This window comes from Podarcis raffonei, chromosome 13, assembly GCF_027172205.1.
Source record: "Podarcis raffonei isolate rPodRaf1 chromosome 13, rPodRaf1.pri, whole genome shotgun sequence".
Classification (NCBI taxonomy): domain Eukaryota; kingdom Metazoa; phylum Chordata; class Lepidosauria; order Squamata; family Lacertidae; genus Podarcis; species Podarcis raffonei.
This window is the reverse complement of record NC_070614.1, coordinates 5,138,782-5,159,798: the sequence shown is the minus strand read 5'-3', so window position 1 is coordinate 5,159,798 and position 21,017 is coordinate 5,138,782. Positions and strand designations below refer to the sequence as shown.

The 21,017-nt window shown below is 40.0% G+C and overlaps 1 protein-coding gene across 1 annotated transcript in view; it reads right to left on the bottom strand.

Annotated features, from left to right (window-relative positions):
- Positions 1–21,017, bottom strand: part of GALNT1 (polypeptide N-acetylgalactosaminyltransferase 1) — a 55,797-nt gene that overhangs the window by 26,640 nt on the left and 8,140 nt on the right. The window contains exons 2-3 of the mRNA XM_053360674.1: positions 14,051–14,275; positions 7,841–8,015 (exon numbers count right to left, since the gene is read on the bottom strand). Coding sequence (XP_053216649.1) covers positions 7,841–8,015; positions 14,051–14,189 — 314 coding nt within the window. The 5' untranslated portion in view covers positions 14,190–14,275. The remainder of the gene's footprint in view (positions 1–7,840; positions 8,016–14,050; positions 14,276–21,017) is intronic.

Below are 21,017 nucleotides of genomic sequence, written 5' to 3'. Positions count from 1 at the left end.
TTAGTGACATATTTCCAACTTTGGCTAGTTTGCTAGTACCTGGACAAGGGTAGCAATGCCACAGTAATCCATGAAGGTAAGGGGGGGGGGAATACAAGTTTTTAAAAACAAATCTTACCTTTCTTGCTGTACCCTTTACTTCAAAGATACACCAAGAATATCACACACATAGTGTAAAAGCAAAGATAAAAATAGAATATGCATAAAAATACACCATCATAGATATACAATTTTTAGTCTTGTTGAAACTGGCTCATAGCATGCCCAATCATCTAAGTGGATTTGCATTCTCTTGTACCTTCTTATACTACTAACCAATAAAAACACTCAATTTTTCCACAAAGAGATCAGATTGTCTTCCTTCTCTGACTCTTCCAATATTTATCAATTTAACCATATTCACAATATCCCATACTTTTCCCTCCAGTGCTCACTTTTTCCCAAATACAACAGATGATCAGTCTGGCAGCTGTCAATAAACTTTGAATTCCCTACTTCCAATAAGATTTGATGCTTTGTTAGCCCAAATAATTAAAGGATCCGTTGGCAGACACCATTATCACTTCAATAACTTTTACTATGCCAGCCGAAGATTTCACAATCTTAGGGCAAGTCCAAAATATTTGTCCGTGTATAAGACGATGCTTTTTGCTTAAAAAAATAGGCAAACGTTGGGTTTCGTCTTATACACGGATAGTGAATGCAGAGGGGGGATGTGTGATTAATGACAGCAGCAACTGGGCGGGTGATTAGCGGCTGCAACAAGTCCTGCTGGCGATTAGCTGTGGCTGTGGTAATTGGGCAGGTGACTGGCGGCTGTGGCGAGGTGGGCAGGCAATTGGTGGCTGTGGCAAGTGGGTGGGTGGGCTGTTGGTGGCAGTGAGTGGGCAGGCAATTGGCGGCTGTGACGAGATGTGCGATCGGCAGTGGCTGTGGCAAGCGATCAGCAGCGGCGGGCAAGTGAGTGAGCGATTGGCAGAAGTGACCTCCCCCACCCCCAAAAAAGCTAAACAACTTAATTCCTTAATTTTGAGGTTTTTTAAAAAAACAGGGGTCATCTTATACATGGGGACATCTTATACACGGAAAAATACAATACTTAACCCAGCATCAGCTGCCTTACATCTCCAATATAAATTACTTGTATCATAGATATGACTGAGTCATAATGGTATTAAATAAACAAAAGACGAATGTATAAAAATTTGCTTTAGGTCTTGAGCTGATTGTATAAGGGACATTTTGCCAAATCCAACTCCACTGACCCAGTAACATCTCATGTCCCACGTCTCCCCACCATTTACTTTGAGAAGTACAGGTAGAGACCATTTAGCGTGAGTTCAGTTGACACATGGCAGACAACACATAGGTCATTTTGGACCCAGAAAAGGACAGAACAAAGTGGGTTTATGCACGCTCTCCCAATGCACAGGGAGTGCCAGGAACGCAACACCCAGGCAAATTGGGGGTTGCCTGTATTAAGTGTTATATAAATAATCTTAATGGTTTTGTATAATTTGCTTAGTAAATGAGTTTCCTCTCATCAAATTTACAAATTCTATCCTTTCTCTAAACTGCCCATGTCTTACCAATAAGGTATTGGCTATATTTCTAAACTGCAAGTATTGATAAAATATCATTAACAATCTGATTGCAAGTTTTAACAGTACCCTCTTTAAATAACTTTCTATGTTCAAAATGTCCATGAATCTTTCATAAATTAATATTATAACCCCCCCCCCAAAATCTCTTCCTATATTTCTTCATTATGTTAAAGTTCTGTGAGAGGTGATAGTTCTGGACTTGATTTATGTTTATATATACTTCAAAGATCTCATAAAGATTTGGTACATGGATTTGATTTAATTTAATACCCTTATCAAATTTTGTGTGGTGTCAGTCTTTTTTAAAAATTCTGCTGAAACAATGAATTGTTCTAATATGATAGATCTCTCTGGGTGGCCCCACTGCGGTAAATTTGTAAGCACAACTGCATCATATTATTTACTTAAAGAAGGGAAAGCTAGTCTACCATTCTTAAAATTTGATCATTTTTGCAACAACTTTTGAGCTTTTTCTTAACCCAAACATAATACTGCCAGCTAGTAATTATTTTATAATTTATTCCTAATGGAAGATTTAAAAGAAAGCATCTCTGGAAGCACCAACATTTTAAGAGCCACTATTTTGCCATCCATGAAATTTCCATTTGGGTCCAATGGACTATTTCTTTCTTACCTCCGCCACTAATCTGTCATGAATATACTTTGCACGCCCAGGAAGTAAAGCAATCCAGAAGTGGGGCAGGGCCTATGACTTACATCAAATAGGAATGCCCCCCTCCCCACGGGATTGGAGTGCTATAGCACTAGCCCCCACCTGGGAATCTGGACCAAAGCAGCTCCATCCAGCTTCCTTTAACAGGGTATCCCTTTCCTTCAGAGGGGCATGCAAAGGCTACAACCTCCCCTCTGACCAAGACTTACCCAATGTCTAAACTGCCAAAGTTGTAAAGATTGCTATGAGGGGGGCAAAACCACAAGGAGAGAGCCAATTTGCTGGGTGGGAAATTCCTGCCCGGCCTCAAATACAATGACCAATGATGTCCATAGCAAGGTCAAGCACAGAGCAGAATACAAGGAGAGGAGGGGTGGGAGATCTGGCAACAAGTGGACAAGGGGCAGGGGCAACCCTTCTTATATACCCCAGGAACAGATCCAAGCAAAGCCTGCAGGCTCAGCTGGGCCTCTCCCTTGGTCTCAGACAGCTCCCTAGCCTGCCTGCGATAGGCCAATTTGCGGGCAGCCTTGTATCCACAGCCAAGGCTGTCAAGATGGGCTGCAAGCCTCCAAAGGCCAGTGGCTGCTGCCAAAAGGCACCCTGTCACTGGATTGTGTTGGGAGGGTGGCAATGGCCCCCAACACTGCTGCACCTGGAAAGGGCAAGATTACTTACTACATCTCCTAAACTTTGCATTTTTAATATATTCCCAGATATTTAATTAGTAAGTTTCTCTATGGAAACTTAGTGTGTTATTCTAACCTGTTTATTCATATTCAAGCCCTCACTAATTCAATGTTCAGATTTTGTTGAATTAGTCTTATATCCGTATGCCATGCTAAATTCATTAATTAACATAAGTACAATCTCAAATGGTTTTTTCTGGATCTCTTGCAATCAATCACTGCTACATTATTTGCATAAAGATTAATGTTGATTCTTCTCTCCCTATTGTTACTCTCTTAATTGTTCTATCTGGTCTAAAAGCTTCCGCTAATGAGTCTACAGACAATGCAAAAACTAATCATGACAAAGTGCATCCTTATTGGGTTCCTGCATTCATTTGGAATGGGTCAAAACTTGTTCCATTCATAAAGATGCAAGCATTTGGGTCAGCATATATTAGCTCAATCCAGGCAGTAAAATCTCCATTCAATCTGATATGATCTTACAACTTGATAAAGAAACTCCCACTGCAAACAGCTGAAGACTGGATTTGTTGATTATACGTCGGAATGAGGTACAACTTTTGGCATCTTGCAAAGGTAGATCTCTACAAATTAGCTATATGGTCTACCACTGTCTTCCTTTTCTTTTTCTAGTGCTTATTGTTTAGTAGATATTAAAAATGCTTTGCTTGTCTTTTTCCTAAACGGATGAGGATGCTACAGTTTTACTACAGGGTTTTCCCCCATGCAAACAAGTTGCAGAGACATCACTTTTATACAACTGTTTTGTTTTCCACAATACAGAAAACAGAGGAACTCCATGTTCTTGAGGACTAAGCTGAAGTGATTACCTTGCAATGTGCCCAATGGAACTTGCTCTTCCTCTCAAGCTTCCCAAACACCCTCAGAATCAGTTTCAGGATTGGAGGATGCTCTGGAGCAAATTCTGATTTCCTCTCCTTCTCTGTGCCCCCAAAGTCACATTGCATTAACACAACCCACTGGCACAGCACTGGATATAATCCCTTACTTTTTTGTTAAAAGCATCATGGAAAGTATAAAAATAATTTAGCTATGAAACTAATGAGAAATTGGTACCTAAAAACAAAACCTTGAAAACTTATTTACTGAAATAAAAGATTGAGGTACGACAGCTATTGTGGAAAATAATTAAAGATCTAGAACTCTTGTGAATACGCAACGTGATACGTTCTCTGCTACTACTAAAACAAACTCAGGAACAAACACACTAGATATCATTTCACTAACATTAACTCTCATGCAGTATCAAAGTTTTTAATATAAGATTTATTATGACCAAAGCTTTGGCAAGTGCATAATTATTATTTGTGGAGTTCTAGATCAGTGGTTCCCAAACTTTCCCCCACAGATTTAAAAATTGTTCATGGACTTAGCAGAGCACTTTATTATTTCTCTGCCTGCTGCAGCAATTATAGTATGCTGTGCTATATCCTGCATGGTATTTCAAACATCCCAAATGCAGTTTGTGGACCACAGGTGGTTCAAGGACCACAATTTGGGAACCCATGTACTTGATTGCAATTTTCAAGTTACTATAAAATATGCATATGCTATTAAGCTAACAGCAAGTAATTCTACTCGTCTAGTTTCTAAGGTCTAAAAATTTCCATCATAAATTACACTCAACATATGTAAGCAAGTTCCATGTGTTGGATTCCTGAAAAAGGAAGCAAGGACTGTCTACCATCTGTTCTAATGAGCAAGGAGGGCTGGACAGTTCCTGCTTGTTCTCGCCTCTTCCCTGGTTTCAGGGTATTGCTGAGGCACACTGACTCTTAGCAACACTGGCAACAGATCAAGATCATTCCCTCCAGAGATGATGAAGTCACAAATACACATATTTTATAAACTGTATTTATGTAGGAAAACAGTTTTTGTTTAGCCATCCTTAACCCGCATGGCTAAATAGCTGAAAATATTTGTTGTATCACCAGCATGGCAGAGATCGTGGCAGTGTGATTCAATACCACACATTAACTAGCAGCAGGACCAATACTTCTTAGGCTATCAATATAGTTCTCTCCATGAGTAGACACAACTGATGAAGTCTCAGCACATGTGAGTTCTCTTTCCTACTACAAATAGTCCTTCAAACACAAACTGTGGTACTTGCAACATTCATGGACAAGGCAGGAACACATCACAAGATACTTTTCTAGACTTCTAGAATTATAAACAAAACAACCTGGGATTCTGCTCAGGCTTGACTCCACCTAATTTCATGAGTTAAAACACTCTTGGCATAAAAGTTCATAGAAGCTTCCAACAGGGTTGGGCTGTGCCACACAATAGCGTTGATGTGGAAATTCATTCAGTTTGAATTTTAATGCAAACCAACCAAATTTGCACTTCTCAAAACAATCCACAAAATGAAACATACTTTGGAATCTGTACTTTTCAATTTTGCAATGCAAAAAATGTAATGTAAAAATGTGTAAAAAAACACAGAGGAAAATGCACAAAAATACAGAGATTAGGGAAAACAATGTATAAAATTGCATTAGCAAAAACTGCTTGCAAAAATGTGTATTGGGGAAAATGCACATAAAAAGGTGTACAGGTTTTCAATAGAAATGTTTGTAAAAAGTTTGCAAACTGATATAGAAATAAACTGAAGTTTGGGAAAATGAGAAACAGAAACAAAAATTGCAATTTGATCACCTGTAGTTCCTTCCACCTATGATTCTTCAATACAGGAAGAGATGTAGGACATGCTTATGGGTAAGATGTTTTAAAAAAGTAAGTTACTGGAACCTTATTCCACTAAATAAGATTTAAATCAAGAAGTGAGTAAGTCTCAATTCTGCAGGAAAATTAGAAAGCATTATCTGAATAGCACTTGGGAGATAGAGGAAATGAATATTTGAACTTAAGTGGTATGCTAGCATGCTTGCGGTTAGCTTTCAGTAACTCATGATTCCTATATAGTAAGAAATTAGTATGACACTGAAAATAATGGTTAATTTCTGGATGTCAACTCTTGATTTCAGATGTCAGAGTAAGTAGATGAAGTTCTATTATTTTAGATAAAGGAGATACATACATTCTAGAGAAAGGAGATACATTTGTCTTGAAAATGTGTATATATAACCCTAAATTATGCCAGCCCCTGTGGGAAACTTTCTGTTTAATGGGGACAGAGTTTCAACTTGTGGGGGGTTGTTTTAAAGTGTTCTAACCTGGGAATTAACTGTTTTAACTTGCTTTTTTTCAGTTTTGGACCATATAGGGGGGCTGGGAATTGGGAGCACTGTTATGCAGTGGTACTGCTCCTTCTGGGCATATCCAGAAAGTGATGTTGAGAGATAAGTGTTTGTAACCCCTGGGCACTCACCTCCCCATGCTTTTCAACATCTGTATGAAACCACTGGGAGAGATCATGAGGGGATTTGGGCTGGGTGTTCACCAGTATGTGAATGATACCCAGCTCTACCTCTCATATAAATTGGAACCAGTGAACATCCTGTGTGAGTATCTGGAGATAGTTGTAGGATGGATGGCAGTCAGTGTATTGAGGCTGCATCTCAACAAGACAGAAGTACTGTTTTTGGGAGGCAGGGGGCGGGCAGGTGTGGGGGACCCCCTGGTCCTGAATGAGGTAACTGTGCCCCTAAAGGACCAGGTACGTAGCCTTGGGGTCATCTTGGACTCACAGTTGTCCATGCAGACGCATGTTAATTCTTTGTCCAGGTTTAATTCTATCTACCAGCTCCTTCTGGTATGTTGATTGAGACCCTATCTGTCTGCGCCCTGTCTCGCCAGAGTGGTATATGCTCTAGTTATCTCCCACTTGGACTAATGTAATGTGCTCTACCTTTAAAGGTGACTCAGAAACTACAATTAATCCAGAATGCTGCTGCCAGACAGGTGACTGGGAGTGGCTGCTGGGACCATGTAACGCCAATCATAAAAGATCTATACTGGCTCCCAGTATGTTTTCACGCACTTTTCAAAGTGTTGGTGCTGACCTTAAAAGCCCTAAATCACTTTGGCCCAGATACTTAGGTACAGCCTTGAGGGCCTTCTGGTGGTTCCCTCAATGCGAGAAGTTACAGGGAACCAGACAGAGGGCCTTCTCAGCAGTGGTGCCCTACCTGTGGAACGTGCTCCCATCAGATGTCAATGAAATAAAGAATTACACATCTTTTAGAAGCTATCTGAAGGCAGCCCTGTATCAGGAATTTATTAACATTTGATGTTTTATTATGTTTTTATATGTGCTGGAAGTTACTCACAGTAGTTGGGGTATTGTTGCTGTTATTATTATTAAACCATGCTCTAGTGGCATAAGCAGGAAGGTACAAAGTGCACTTCAGGCTCTTCTCTTTCTCCTATTCCATTCACATATCCAGGACTATGACTTGTGTGAAGTTTAGTTTCACTTACCAAAAAACATACTATGTTGCTACATGCAAATCTGAGATAGTTTAAATCTCAAACTCTCATCAGCTTCACAAACCAGCTTCATAAACTTTAATCTAACTTTTTAGAAACTAACCTGTTTTTGTTTTCAAACATGATCTCTGGTCTGCCTGCAAAAACAAGTCAGTTTTGTGGAAAGCTAATCTAAATTCTTCTAGTCCTCCTCCTGTCTGACTGAGAGAAGGAAAAGTGTTTATTTTCCCTCAAAAATTTCATATTTGGAAAATATTCCAGTGTTAAGATACTTCATATACTGATTTGGTGTAAAGTGTCATTCACACTGAAGAATACAGAAAGTGCAATATATAAACAAATTCTAAGACTCTTTTTCAACGCTGCTCTTTCCAACACTAATGATTATATAAGATAATTCAAAAAGAGTCCATTTTAAACTAAATATACCTTTACAGCACTGTAAATGCACTTACCCTTCTAATCTGACATCAGGTAAAGATCTATTGAGTGCAATCCTTTCACTTGCCATTAAATTAAACTGGTTAATTTTAAACATTTCCTTCATTTTTTCTTGGTCCTCTTTGGGAATGACAACAGGTTTCCCCATTTCTCCAGGGCCTTCATGAGGTTTTTGTACAAGTTCTGGAACTAAAAAAAAGTTTGTATTAAAAAAAGAATTTAAAAGATGTTAAACTTAACATCTGTACTTACACTGGTATAACCCGTTATAACATACTGATTATGACACGTGTATGACTGGAGAAGATGAAAAGATGAAAACGAAATGCCAAAGCAAATTAAAAAAAATGGAAACATAATAGATACTCAAGTAGTTTGGCTGCCAATATATAAATGTTAAGAAGCTCCTCTTCTTTGGCGATCACTTGTAACCAAATAAGATTGTCTTCCATGAAAATGGTTTTAACACTGTATGTCCGTAGGTGACTGTGGAGGCCAACTCTGGATCCATACGTGCTTCCACAGTGGGGACATAGGTTTCCAGGAGGGAGTTGATCATGGTGAGGGTTTGCCAAATGTGCCTTCCTCATAGCACGTTTCTCCCTTTCATCCTGAGTTTGAGCGTCTTCAAAGTCCACAACACCTTTGGTAAAGGTTGTTCTCCATCGAGCGCTTGCAGACCTATGTTTCCCAACTGTCAGTGTTTATACTATAATTTTAAAGATGTGCCTTGAGAGAGCCTTTAAACCTCTTTTGTTGACCATCAGCATTATGCTTTCCATTTTTAAGTTCAGAATAAAATAGTTGCTTTGGAAGACGATAATCAGGCATCCAAACAACATGACCAGTCCAACAAAGTTTATGTTGAAGAATCATTGCTTTGACACTGGTGATCTTTGCTTCTTCTGGTACACTGGCATTTGTTCATCTGTTTTCCCAAGTGATATGTAAACATTTTCAGAGACACTTTTGATGGAATCTTTCAAGGAGTTGGAGATAGCATTTATAAGTGGTCCATATTTCACAAGCATACAGTAAGGTTGGTAGTAGAATAGCTTTGTAAACAAGCATATTGGTTTCCCTTCGAATATCCCCGTCTGCACTTCAATCGGGAGAAAGCTGCACTCACAGAGCTCAGGTGATGCTGGATTTCAGCATAATAACTGTCCAGGTAGGAGAAGTGATCTACACTTTCCAACACTGCACAACTGAGTTGGATTTGTGGCACTGCAGAGGGGTTGTTTTGTGTTTGTTGGTGCAGCACTTTGGTTTTTGGGATGCTGAACGATAGGCCAAGCTTTTCATAAGCTTCTGCGAATATATTTAGGATAGTTTGGAGGTCATCCTCGGAGTGTGCACGCACTACATTGTCATCAGCATACTGAAGTTGTACTGTCGTACCTTGCAAGTCGAACCAAAGCATGGAAACCAAAGCACAGCTTCTGATTTCTGATTGGCTGCAGGAAGCTCAGGAAGCGGCGGAAGCCCCATCAGAGTTCGGCTTCCAAAAATAGCTCGCAAACCGAAAGTCACTTCCGGGTTGGCGGTGTTCAGGAGCCAAAACATTTGAGAACTAAGCTGTTTAAAAACAAAGGTACGACTGTATGACGGAATTTACAGTAACCTTACTCTTTGTTTTCAGCCTACTCAGATTAAAGAGCTTTCCCTCTGTTCAATATATGATTTCTACTCCGGTGGGGAGTTTCCCTTCGACAAAGTGTAGGATCATAGCAATGAAAATAATGAATAGCGTTGGGGCGATAACACAACCCTGTTTAACACCTGATCCCACTGTGAATGGTTCACTTTGAGAGCCAGTGTTATCTGCGATTGTTGCCATTATATTATCATGGAGGAGCTGGAGGATGTTCACAAATTTATCTGGGCAGCTGATTTTCAGGACAGTCTACAGGGCATTATGGTTTACAGTGTCAAAGGCCTTAGCCAGGTCAATAAACAACATATTTAGAGGTTGGTTTTGCTCTCTGCATTTTTCTTGAAGCTGTTGAGCGATGAAAATCATGTCCACTGTCCCCCTAGAAGGTTGAAAACCATTTTTTGATTCAGGACGGGCAGCCTCAGATATAGTTTGCTAAGAGACTTACAAGAATTTTGCTGGCCACAGCTAATAAAGAGATGCCTTAATAGTTTCTGCAATCCATTCTATCACCCTTTTTAAAAAGGTTGAGAATTTTGGCATCCATAAAGTCTGCTGAGATCTCCTCTCTCTCCCAGATATTTTTGATGAGCTTGTGAAGTTGTTGTGCAAGTTCAGTTCTGCCCACTTTGAAGACTTCAGCAGGTATCCCATCAGGTCTGCTGGTTTTGTTGTTTTTCATTTGGTTAATAGATGTGCACAGCTCTCCCAGATTTGGAGATACTGCAAGCTCATCTCTAATTTGTTTTTGCAGAATTTGTATGGGGACCTCAGCAGCTACTGGGGAGTTGCAGTTAAAGAGATGCTGGTAATGTTCTTTCCAGCGGAGTGCAATAGCTTCTCTATCTTTTAGAAGTGTACCATCTGTTGAGTGTAGGAGGCATATGCCATGATTTATTGGCCCATAGATGGTCTTTGTGGCTTTAAAGAAGCTCTGCATCATGAGTGTCAGCTAAGTGCTAGATCTCTTTAGCTTTTTTAAATCCACCAGATGTTCTTTAGTTCTCTGGTTCTTCTTTGAACCTCAGCCTTAGTGTTGGCATAGGTTTTTTTCTTAGTGGCGCAGTTTCTATCTCTTTGCCAGATCTGAAAGGGCTTCCTTTTCTTGTCAATAACGTGTTCAATCTCACTATCATTCTCATCAAATCAGTCTTGGTGTTTCTTAGTTTGGTATCCAATAGTTTGTTTACAGGCTGCAATAATGGATGTTTTTAGCTTGGTTCAGTGTTCCTCAATGTTATCAGGGAATTCTGAAAACAGATGGTCTTTGAGTGTTCATTTAGCACCTTGGTTTCCTTCCTTGAAGCCTGCGTTGAGGCTTAGCCATTGTGGAACGTATTAATCAGTGATCTGTCTAGCAGTCGTCAGCACTCGTCATAGCTCTGGTAAGGAACACATCACAGCAATCTTCAGCTCAGACAATTACATAGTCTAAAGAGGTGTCAGTGGTTCGACCAAGGATGCCTCCATGATGTTTTAAATTTATTTTTTTGTCGAAACAACAATATAGCACATATAGTCAAAAGTAAAAGTAAAATTCTGTTTTGGTTACTGTTGCCAATTCCTGCTTTCCCAATAGTCCCAGGCCACAGATCGAAATCTCGCCCAACTCTTGAATTAAAATCACCCAGGATAATTTTATCCTCCTTAGGCATCTCTGATAGGATGGTATCCAGCTGAGAATAATTTTTTTCTTTAATGTCTTCATCGGCATCCAGTGTTGGTGCATACGTGCTTAAAATAGTAGCCTGATGGTTTTTGGCAAGTTTTATTCGAAGGGTTGAAAGTCGCTCATTACTGCCCGTAGGGGCTTCTGACAAGAGCTTCACAAGATCCTTTTTGATAGCAAAGCCTATTCCATGTATTTGACGTTCTTGTTCAGGTAGACCTTTCCAAAAGACTGTGTAGCCTCCTTTTTCTTCCTTGTCCCTCTCCTGCTCTTCAAGTTTCTTGAAGCACTGCACTATCCATGTTAAAACGTCGCAAATCTCTTGCAATGATGGCAATATGATGGCAGTACTGCATTCAAGACACTCATTATCTGTTATCCAACAAAGTCCGTATATTCCATGATCAAATTTCGATTGTCTTTTACGACTGCTGGGTGGTGACCCCACTGGGCATGTAATCCAGTCAGGGGAAAATGGGAGGCAGACTATGTTTAGGGCACATTTTCTAGTCCCTCCCCCTTTTCAGGTGAGCAGAGTGGATCCTAAATAGGACTGTTCAGTCATGAATACAGCTGCTGAGCTACTCAACTTGAGTCAGAGCGACTGAATCTGTATCCACCGCCCATGAGCTGGTTCATGATTAGGGGCTTCCAGATTTCACAGTCCTGCCCCTGTTACCATTTGCCAATCACAATGGGACTTTTTTGGGGTTGGGTTGGGTTTTTGGAAGACGCCTGTGCCTGAGTTTGTTTTATGTTTGTAAATCAGTGCACGGTGACCAACACACAGCCTTCGCAGTAAGGCTCTATTCCGATGGCATGAGAATCACGACGAGCGGTAGATTCTTATCTGCTGCAGCCTTCATCTATCTTCACAGCTGTTGTAACATACTGCTTGTTATCTTCCGCCTGTTCTACCGCTGAGGACTTCTTGGATCATTCTTTGTCTAGCTCCTCCCCTTTGACCTTACCACCTTGGGTGACCCTGCTGGGAGTAGAGACTCCTGAAGGCTTCGCTCACAAGGGTCATAGGAACGTTAAGCCCACTCACCACAACAAGATAGATAGATAAAACTTTATTCGGCTATAAGCCCACAAGGTAAAACCAATCAATAAATAAAATAGCATTTTACATTCTAAAATATCAACTAAAATATTTCAACGCATAATCTCCTTCACGTTACATACAATCTCTAGATGTACCATATTGTGGCCTTGAATATAAAGATGGTGGATAGAGTTTACTAGATTTTTAATAGTCATGCAGCATTCCATGAAGTCTTTTATATGAAAGAACTGAATTCAGGAATCTGGCAACCTGTAATGTTCTATAAGATTCAATGTCCTGGAGTAGATAGGCTAGATGTAATTCAGGTGGTTTAGCAACAGTTTCCAAAATGATTGAACTCAGAATCCTTGATCGGGGAACAATATATAAAGGATAATTAAACAAGATATGATAAAGGGATTCTATTGATTTGTTGTCACATGCGCATAAAACAGACGTTTTACCGTTAGAAAATCTATTGCTCAGCACATTTGAGGGGAACACATTAAATCTGGCTCTAACAAAAGCGAATCTATGCGACGCAACCGATAAGGTAGACAGATATCGAGGTATCTGGGACATAAATGTAATGCCCTGATTTATCGGGGAACATGTACCTCCACCTGTAGTAAGATTTTGTTGCAAATCAACCTCCTCCAATCTTTGTTTGATGACCTTTTTTGCTGTAATTAGATCTAAATTTAGTATATCGGAAGGCGAGATTCCATAAGACAACAGTTTGGAATGGATTTTTGTTGCCCATGGGCTGGTAAATTCATCTCTCCAAAGGCACTGAATAAGATGGTAATTGGGCAATTTATGCCAAAGGGACAGCCAGTAATTAAAGGCATGTCTCCACATCAGGATCTCTAAGGAGGGGGTCCACCACAACAAGGTGATAATCCAGCTGCGTTGATCAGTGTGCACTGATCTACAGACCTAAAACAAATTCCCACACAGGCGTCTTCCAAAAACCCATCCCGTTAAGAAGGAATTGTCTATTGGCCTGAAGGGTCTGATTCTGTGTTCAGATTACTCTCAAAGCTATTAATCTCCAGTCATCTCAATTAGCATCAAGCCATTGTGCAATGACACTGCTGTGTGACACACCTTTGTCATGTTTCAGGTTTTTCTTACCAACCTATTAATTTCCAGTCATCTCATTAGTGTCTGCAACACTTGTCTAGTTCAGACAGTAACCATGCTGGTGAACTGGGCCAGTGTCTTAACCATGAAAGCTGCTTTTTTACAATCAGTAAGTGAGGGTTTACACCTGAAGTTTAGTGTCTAGAAGAGAGCAAAGCAGTTTAGATGAAATGTAGGAAACACAAGGGAGGGCAGAAGATGGAGTGGGAGGGCGGTGGTGCCATAGGGGAAAGAATGAGATGATGGCGTTTACTGGGGAAGAAAGAGCCATATGGGGCCAAAGTACAGTTGAACAGGCCCCAAGGTTCTGCACCACCTACATAAAATTATAGGGCTGGATGGGACCATAGCTTATTCTGCCCTCCTCTCCCTCCCACTATTATTCCACAGAAGAAATCATTTTTTGAGAGCCAGCAATCAAATGTTAGTTCAGTGTATCCAAGCAAATTCTGTGCATGCATTTCTCAACCAGCTGTTAAAATGCTTTTGAAATGAAAGAAATGCAAACAGTCCCTGATACCACATAAAACGTCTACTGTTCAGTGGGCGGGGGGAACCACACTAATTCTGGTCCAGATAATTTAAGAAGAAAACAAACACACATTCCTCCTATCTGTTGTAGTCTTAAACTGGCCATTGCTTCACTTATTTTATGTGGTATTTGAAAACTTAATCTCTGGTCACTAAATACTATTAATACTTACCATCTCCAGGCGGTAGGCCTCTCTCTTTTTTCTCATCACATTTGTTGCATTCGCTGAAGTAAAGTAACAAAAACATATCCAGAAGGACCCAAACCAGTGAGGTGGCAAGGACCACCTTACAATACGCAAATTTTCTCATGGCACTTTAAGTCAAAAACAAAAATGAAGTGTATATTGAAGTCAGTGGCGCTGCTTTAATCCCATTTCAGAGATCATGTTCCACATCTATGGAGAAAAAGAAGAAGAGAGTTACAAAGGATCTGAGGAATAAAGTATCCTTCTCAAAATATAACAGACAACTTTAATGCACTCAAGTATGATTATTAAATAGATGCTTAGGCAATGTGAAGTGCCTCAAGCATAGGCACACTAGTGAGCCAGATTTTACCGAAGATGACAATTCCATTCTCTGTAGAACTCCTCCCCAAAGCAAAATGGGCTGTAATTGAAATCTGGTGTCTCATTATCCTAATACTATCCAGAGTATGGTAGCTCCAAATAAAAATGTAGGGGGAAAATACTTGATCTTATGTACTCCAAGATGGGCATCCAATAGCATTGTTTTCATTGCTGCATGAGCCAGCTCTTCCATTTCCCAACACCTAAGAGAATGCTTTAAAAATGCCTTCTCTGCATCACACTTACAAAAATGTGGGAGAACGGCCTAACTTCCACATCAATTTCTGAAGCTCAGAAAAACTATTAAAGACATTCTGAAGCAAACTACTTCTCCAAGCAAACTATTCTAATTAAGTAATTTACCCAGCAAGCCTGTGTGCAAGCAATACACACAAATCCATCCTGAAAGCAGTGATCTCTACCAAACAGAGAACTGGTTTGAACAAATAACCCCTGGAACTAACAAAATATATAGTGGTACCTCGGGTTAAGAACTTAATTCGTTCTGGAGGTCCGTTCTTAACCTGAAACTGTTCTTAACCTGAAGCACCACTTTAGCTAATGGGGCCTCCTGCAGCAGCCACACCGACGGAGCACGATTTCTGTTCTCATCCTGAAGTAAAGTTCTTAACCCGAGGTACTATTTCTGGGTTAGCAGAGTCTGTAACCTGAAGCATCTGTAACCTGAAGCATCTGTAACCCAAGGTACCACTGTATCTGTTTTCATATTTAAAGCATTTTGTAAGGTTGTTCCATCATATGATGTTCAGTTAGCATTTAAAACAAAGTGTTAAGACATATGTAGGCTGGGGGAAATGCCTGTATGGAAGATTAAGGTGAGATCCCAGATTATATAAAGACAGGGTCTGAAACTTTTCTGGAACTCTTGGCAGTTTTGGAATTTTCAGCATGTGTTGTGGGCACTGTCACAAAATAACTGCCAGGTGGTATGCCTGTTTATATAATGACAACTACAGTGCATATGGCAAATCACAAAACACCCATTTCATACAAGGCAAACTGGTTACAAGGGAAGAAAAGTAGGGTTTAAACCCCAAAACAGAAAACCACTCATTTTAATCTAGAGTACTCTGCTCCATCACATCACCAAATTCCACAAAGGCAACTCAACTCCACCAACCTCTTTATCCAAGGACACCTAGACACGTACCCAGAGAGAAGTGGGGGAGGCACAAACTCCCTTCCTTGGTTACCTTTTCCAAGGATGACAACTGCCTTAATGTAGCTGTGTGACCCTGTGTCACCAACAAAAGATACCTTATCTGGAAATATTGAAACCATGAGGGTGGCCATTATTCTGCTTTGAGAGTTCATACTGAGACATGAGTAGTAAACATTAACTACTGTTTAATATGATATACAAACATAACTACTACAAATAAGTTTGAATTTTTGGTTCTGAATCATCACCAACCCTTCAGAATAGAAAGCTACTAATCACTGTATTAAAAGTGACAGCAACATAAGTCTCAACTCTGTGTCCACAGTAATTCCCGAAACTGAATAGTTATAAGAACTGAGGTGTCACAAGAATTGACTTTTGCAAGATTATTAACATATAATTCATAAAACAGAAATTAAGGGGAAGTATGACTAAGCATAACTGAACAATATGTACCATGACAAAATAAATGAGTTTCATTAATTTTAAAAGATATTTATTGAGTTTTTCCACCTTTATTATAATGAGTTTCATTAATTTTCCCCCCTTGACATTTTCATATTCTCTTAATGATCAGTTCCTTCTGTCACTTATGGTCAAACATCAGTTGCTTCAAAGAGCTGAAGCTTTAGTGTTTAGTGTATTGTTCAAAATTACTGCAAGCAGTATTAACTTTTTTAATAACCTTAGGAAGTTTACATAAATTTGTAGAACAGTTTTAGAAAATCCTTAAATTTAAAATCCTTAGTAAAAAATCCATCAAGTACAGCTGGAGTTGCCACCATTGTGGACCAATGAGCACATTTTGAACTTTGAGTGTGCGCTGTGGGGGGCATCGCATAACACAAAATCGAGACTATGGTCCTTGTTGTTTTTCTCCACCATTCCCCACCCTGCAACAACCTCATACTTCCCAAGAGAAGTCCTGCTGGTCTTAACTGTGGAGATCATAGATTTTAAAGGCACAAGAACCCCCCTTTCCCCAGTGCCAACCCTAAACCAAAGCCTAGGCCACCATCATATACCCACTTTTTCTTTAAGATCAACTGTGTAGTAGCTCTTGTGTTGCCACTCTCCGGACCTCTCGTGGAGGAAGTAAGATGATAATCGCAGAGTCCCAGATGGTTTATGTGGTCCTGAGACGTTTAAGGCTTTGTTTATTCTGTTAAATACTATTGTATATTGATAATGCAAAGCAGTGCAAACCTGATTTCAAATACATGTGTTTGCATCTTATTTCAAGGCAAGGCTGAGATAAGTCTAGTCAAATTACAAGCTCATTTTGAGTAGCATTAACATGAAAGATTATGTCCTTCTGTGAGACACAATATGGAACAGCAAAGAGGTACTGACATGGGCTGTGGTGATAAGAGATCAAAACTCCACTCAGCAATGAAGCTCACTGTGAGACCTTGAGTCTGTTCCTCTCACATGCTTACGATGACAGGACAGAGTAGGGAGAACTATGTACACTTTCCACAGCCATTTGAGGAAGGGTAAGAAAAATAAGACATTTTAAAGTGCCCCAATTAATATTTTTCAAAACTAGTAACTATGAAATTAGCTGCTGCAGTGGCCAATTAAAATTTATTGAGGCACCATATTATTAAAACAAGCCTGGAGTGGCATAGTTGCTAGCGTTACTATGGGAGAGATTGTTGGTACCATCAAGGGGCAAGCTTCTTCAACTGCCTGGGACCCTTATCAGAAAGAGCTGTTGCCTAAGTATTTACACTTGCTCTCCGACATTTTGGGGGGACTGCCCAAAATGAGGGCTTTACGTCAATGCCAATCAATGGTGACTTCAAGCCCTGCTTGGATCAACTGTACTCATCTTTTGCAATGTGACTTGAGTTCAAGGTATGTTAAAAAAATAAATTGTCATCTGCCCATCTGTCAAAGTGATCTGCTGGGAGTGAGGGTAGGGAGAATGCAGGATCTGGTCCTCCAACTGGATCCTGTTCCCCACTGCTGTACTATGAGATATATATCATCCACCACAATTCAAGACCTTTTTTTGTGAGCTTCTAAAAATTCAGCTCTCTGAAATGCATTTTCTTTGATTAAGATAGTGGGCAACTTCTCTACTACACCTTGAATAAAACTAGGCAGGACTGCCAAAAGCCAAATAAAATTACTCCAGTGTACAGATTCTGGTTGGAATCCGCTATGTAGCTATTAGCAATAAATCATTGTTCATGTCGTATTTAACAAAGCCACTAGTCTTTTACCTAAATCCAAATTATAGACAATTGAAGTAGTTTTGTTACACATAATTCCATGCTCAAAGTTGTTTACAGTACAGTAACCTAGATTTTCTGGTCTTTATGTACTATAGTGCAAACAAAAGTGCATTGAACTGAGTTTACAGTTTACTGAAGCAGCTTCAATTACTTTTAAGTTCCTCAGAACTGTTTCAGGTTTTCTATTGATGACTAACTGGAAGGAAAGGGTCTTGGTAAAAGATCAGATATTACAAGAAAAATTAACCCAAACTGCATGTCAGTCAAATACAGTGGCAATAAAGGGTTTAAAACTACGACAGTATAGTATAAACAAATAGAATAGAATACCAGAACATCACTTTTCAATATTCTTTCTCCAAAATATCAGAGACAGCAGAAAACAGTTAAGTAGCCCCTTTCACTTACTGAAGTCTTCAAGCATTTTATTGCATTCAAAAAGCATTCCTGACACAAAACTGGCAGTCTAGAACAAATAGGCACAGCACCCTCATATTAGCTTGCAATCCTCCTTATAGGAAAAATTCTGCCAGGGGAAAACTATTCAGACAGTTTTTCTGGATATGAATCCTGATGCACATTGAACTCAAACTATGCATGCAAAGGTATTGACTGGAAAGCCAAAAAATTGTCTATGGGCAACAAAACATGTTTCCTTTAACCACACCAGCACAAGGGGAATAGGAAAGCTTAACCTGTCCTTAAGAATCAATCATGTAGCAAAATCTAACAGAATATTGAACCTTAACACTGTATCTTTAACATCATCTTCACTACAGAGCATGAAAATAAATATTCTAAAAATGCAAATGAAACATCAGCCCATCAACCCATAAATGGCCATATAGGTAATGAACACATGAACCTGTCTTATGTAAAGTCAAATCACTTATCTACCCTCATGGCCAGCCTTCTAGAGATCGCATGCCAGCAATGGGCAGAGCAACAGATGCAATTCTTACGAATGAATAATAAGCTATGCTCAGCCAGAGGCTTCAATAAGTACTTAAACACCTATTCATCCAGGCATGCCAGAAGTATCATCACAGTTCAAGAACATGCAAGTGCACTCAAGGAGGGTGTGAAGCAGGCGTGGTTAAAAAGACCTGGAAAATCGCATTTTGCCCCTGGGTTTAAGGTTCCTTATCCCTGGTCTGCCCTGTTTTACTGTTTCAGACATGGATCTATTGACCAAGGGATAGCTCAGTGAGTATGAGACTCTTAATCTCAGTGTTGTGGGTTTGAGTCCCACATTAGGCAAATGTTTCCTGCATTACAGAGAGTTGGACTAAATTACCTTCACCGTGTCCCTTCCAACTCTGCAATTCTGATTCCTGTCTCTACCTGACCAAATAGCAAATAATGTATTACCTTTCATCACAAAAACTGTGACTGCAGAAGGATTGATTTGTGCTTCAAAGAGGGCAAGAAGTCAATCAAAATAGGCATCTCAGAATGGGTAGACACATCCACAAAATCACTGCAGATGGCAATACAAGGCCCCACAGATAACCTCAAAATAAGAAACACTTCAAAAACTAATGTGACTGGTAAGAAGAAAGTTGAAAGAGAAAGTGAAGAGGGTCAGAGCTCTTCAGAACCCTTGGGGGTTATTCAAAATCATTTCTACAGTAAAAGATGTCAAAAACAAACTTGGGGAAAATATCTATAAGAATAAAAGAACTCCTTAAAAATTGGAATTAAAAATCAGCACAAAGAAATCAGCTAGGATTTAGGGGGCTGGAGCAACTCCCATATGAACAAACGCCACGCTTAGGTTTTGTTAGTACAGTACAGAGAGAAAATACAAGGAGGGGAGGAATGACCAGCGTATAAAATATGCACGTGCAGGGGGTTAGACTAGATGATCCTTAGGATCCCTTCTAACATAGAGTTGGATTCTACGTGGCAAAAGTGAAAGAAAAAGTTTTTTTCTTCTCTGAAACCAGAACCTGGGATCATCCAATGAAACTGATCAATGAGTATATCAGGAAAGAGAAACTGATTTTTTTTCTTCACACAGCAATATTAAAATTGTTACAAGAAATAGTGATGGTCACCAGCTTGGATGGTATTAGACAAATTCATAGAAGATATGACCACTAGCCATAATATTACAAGTCATAGGTATTATGGTGCAGGGATCGGCAAGGCTTACCGGGCATGGATCGGATCACTCCTGTGGAGATCCTCCATGGGCCAGACTGGTGCAGCACAACACCGGAAGTCACGTCTGCACATGTCCACGGCACTGGAAATCGCTTCTGTGCATGCCCAGACGCTGAAAATCCTGCCTGCACAGAAGCAATGTTCAGCTTCTGGGCATGTGCAGAAGCGATTTCTGGTGCTGCAGACATGCGCAGACGCGACTTTGGGCGTCTGGGCATGCACAGAAGCTATTTCCGGTGCCGCGGAAGAGAGTCCCTGCGCCGTGCTGCGCCAGTTCAGGGGCAGCTCATGGGCCGGTTAAATGGACTCTGTGAGCCGCTTCCGGCCCATGGACCTTAGGTTGCCGACCTCTGGCTCAAAGTAACATTGTTATGGATGGCAAACAATTGAGTGCTAGGTTGGCCAGTGGGAGAACAGAATGCAGGACTCTTAAGATCCAGCAGGGGTGTTTTTATATTAATTCAGAAGAGCACTGCTAGCAGATGCAAGAAGACAGAGCTGTATGAATTTATGTATGGTGCAGAGAAAATGTATAGGAATGAATTCTCTCTTCTCTCACAATACTCGAATCTGGATTCTTTCCAAGAAATTGAATGGGGGGAAATTCAGGACAGAAAAAAAGAAAACTTTTCCACAGAGAACACAGTTAAAACTAAGCAATTCATTATCACAAGATAGGGTGATGACCAGTAACTAACACAGGCTTAGAATGTGGGACGGAATAAATTTATGAAGGATAAGCCTTTCAATGGCTACGAGTCATGATAACCATAGACAACCCCCAGGATCAGATGTATCATGTCTTTTATGGTTGCTGAGGAATAAGTGAGAGAAGGCTGTTGCATTGATATCTTGATTGTTCACTTCTGGGATGCATCCACTTAGCCACTATAAAAACAGAGTACTCAACTAAATATAACTTAACTGATCCAGGAGGTTTGAGTTTATATTCCTACGGTACAGTGACAAAAGA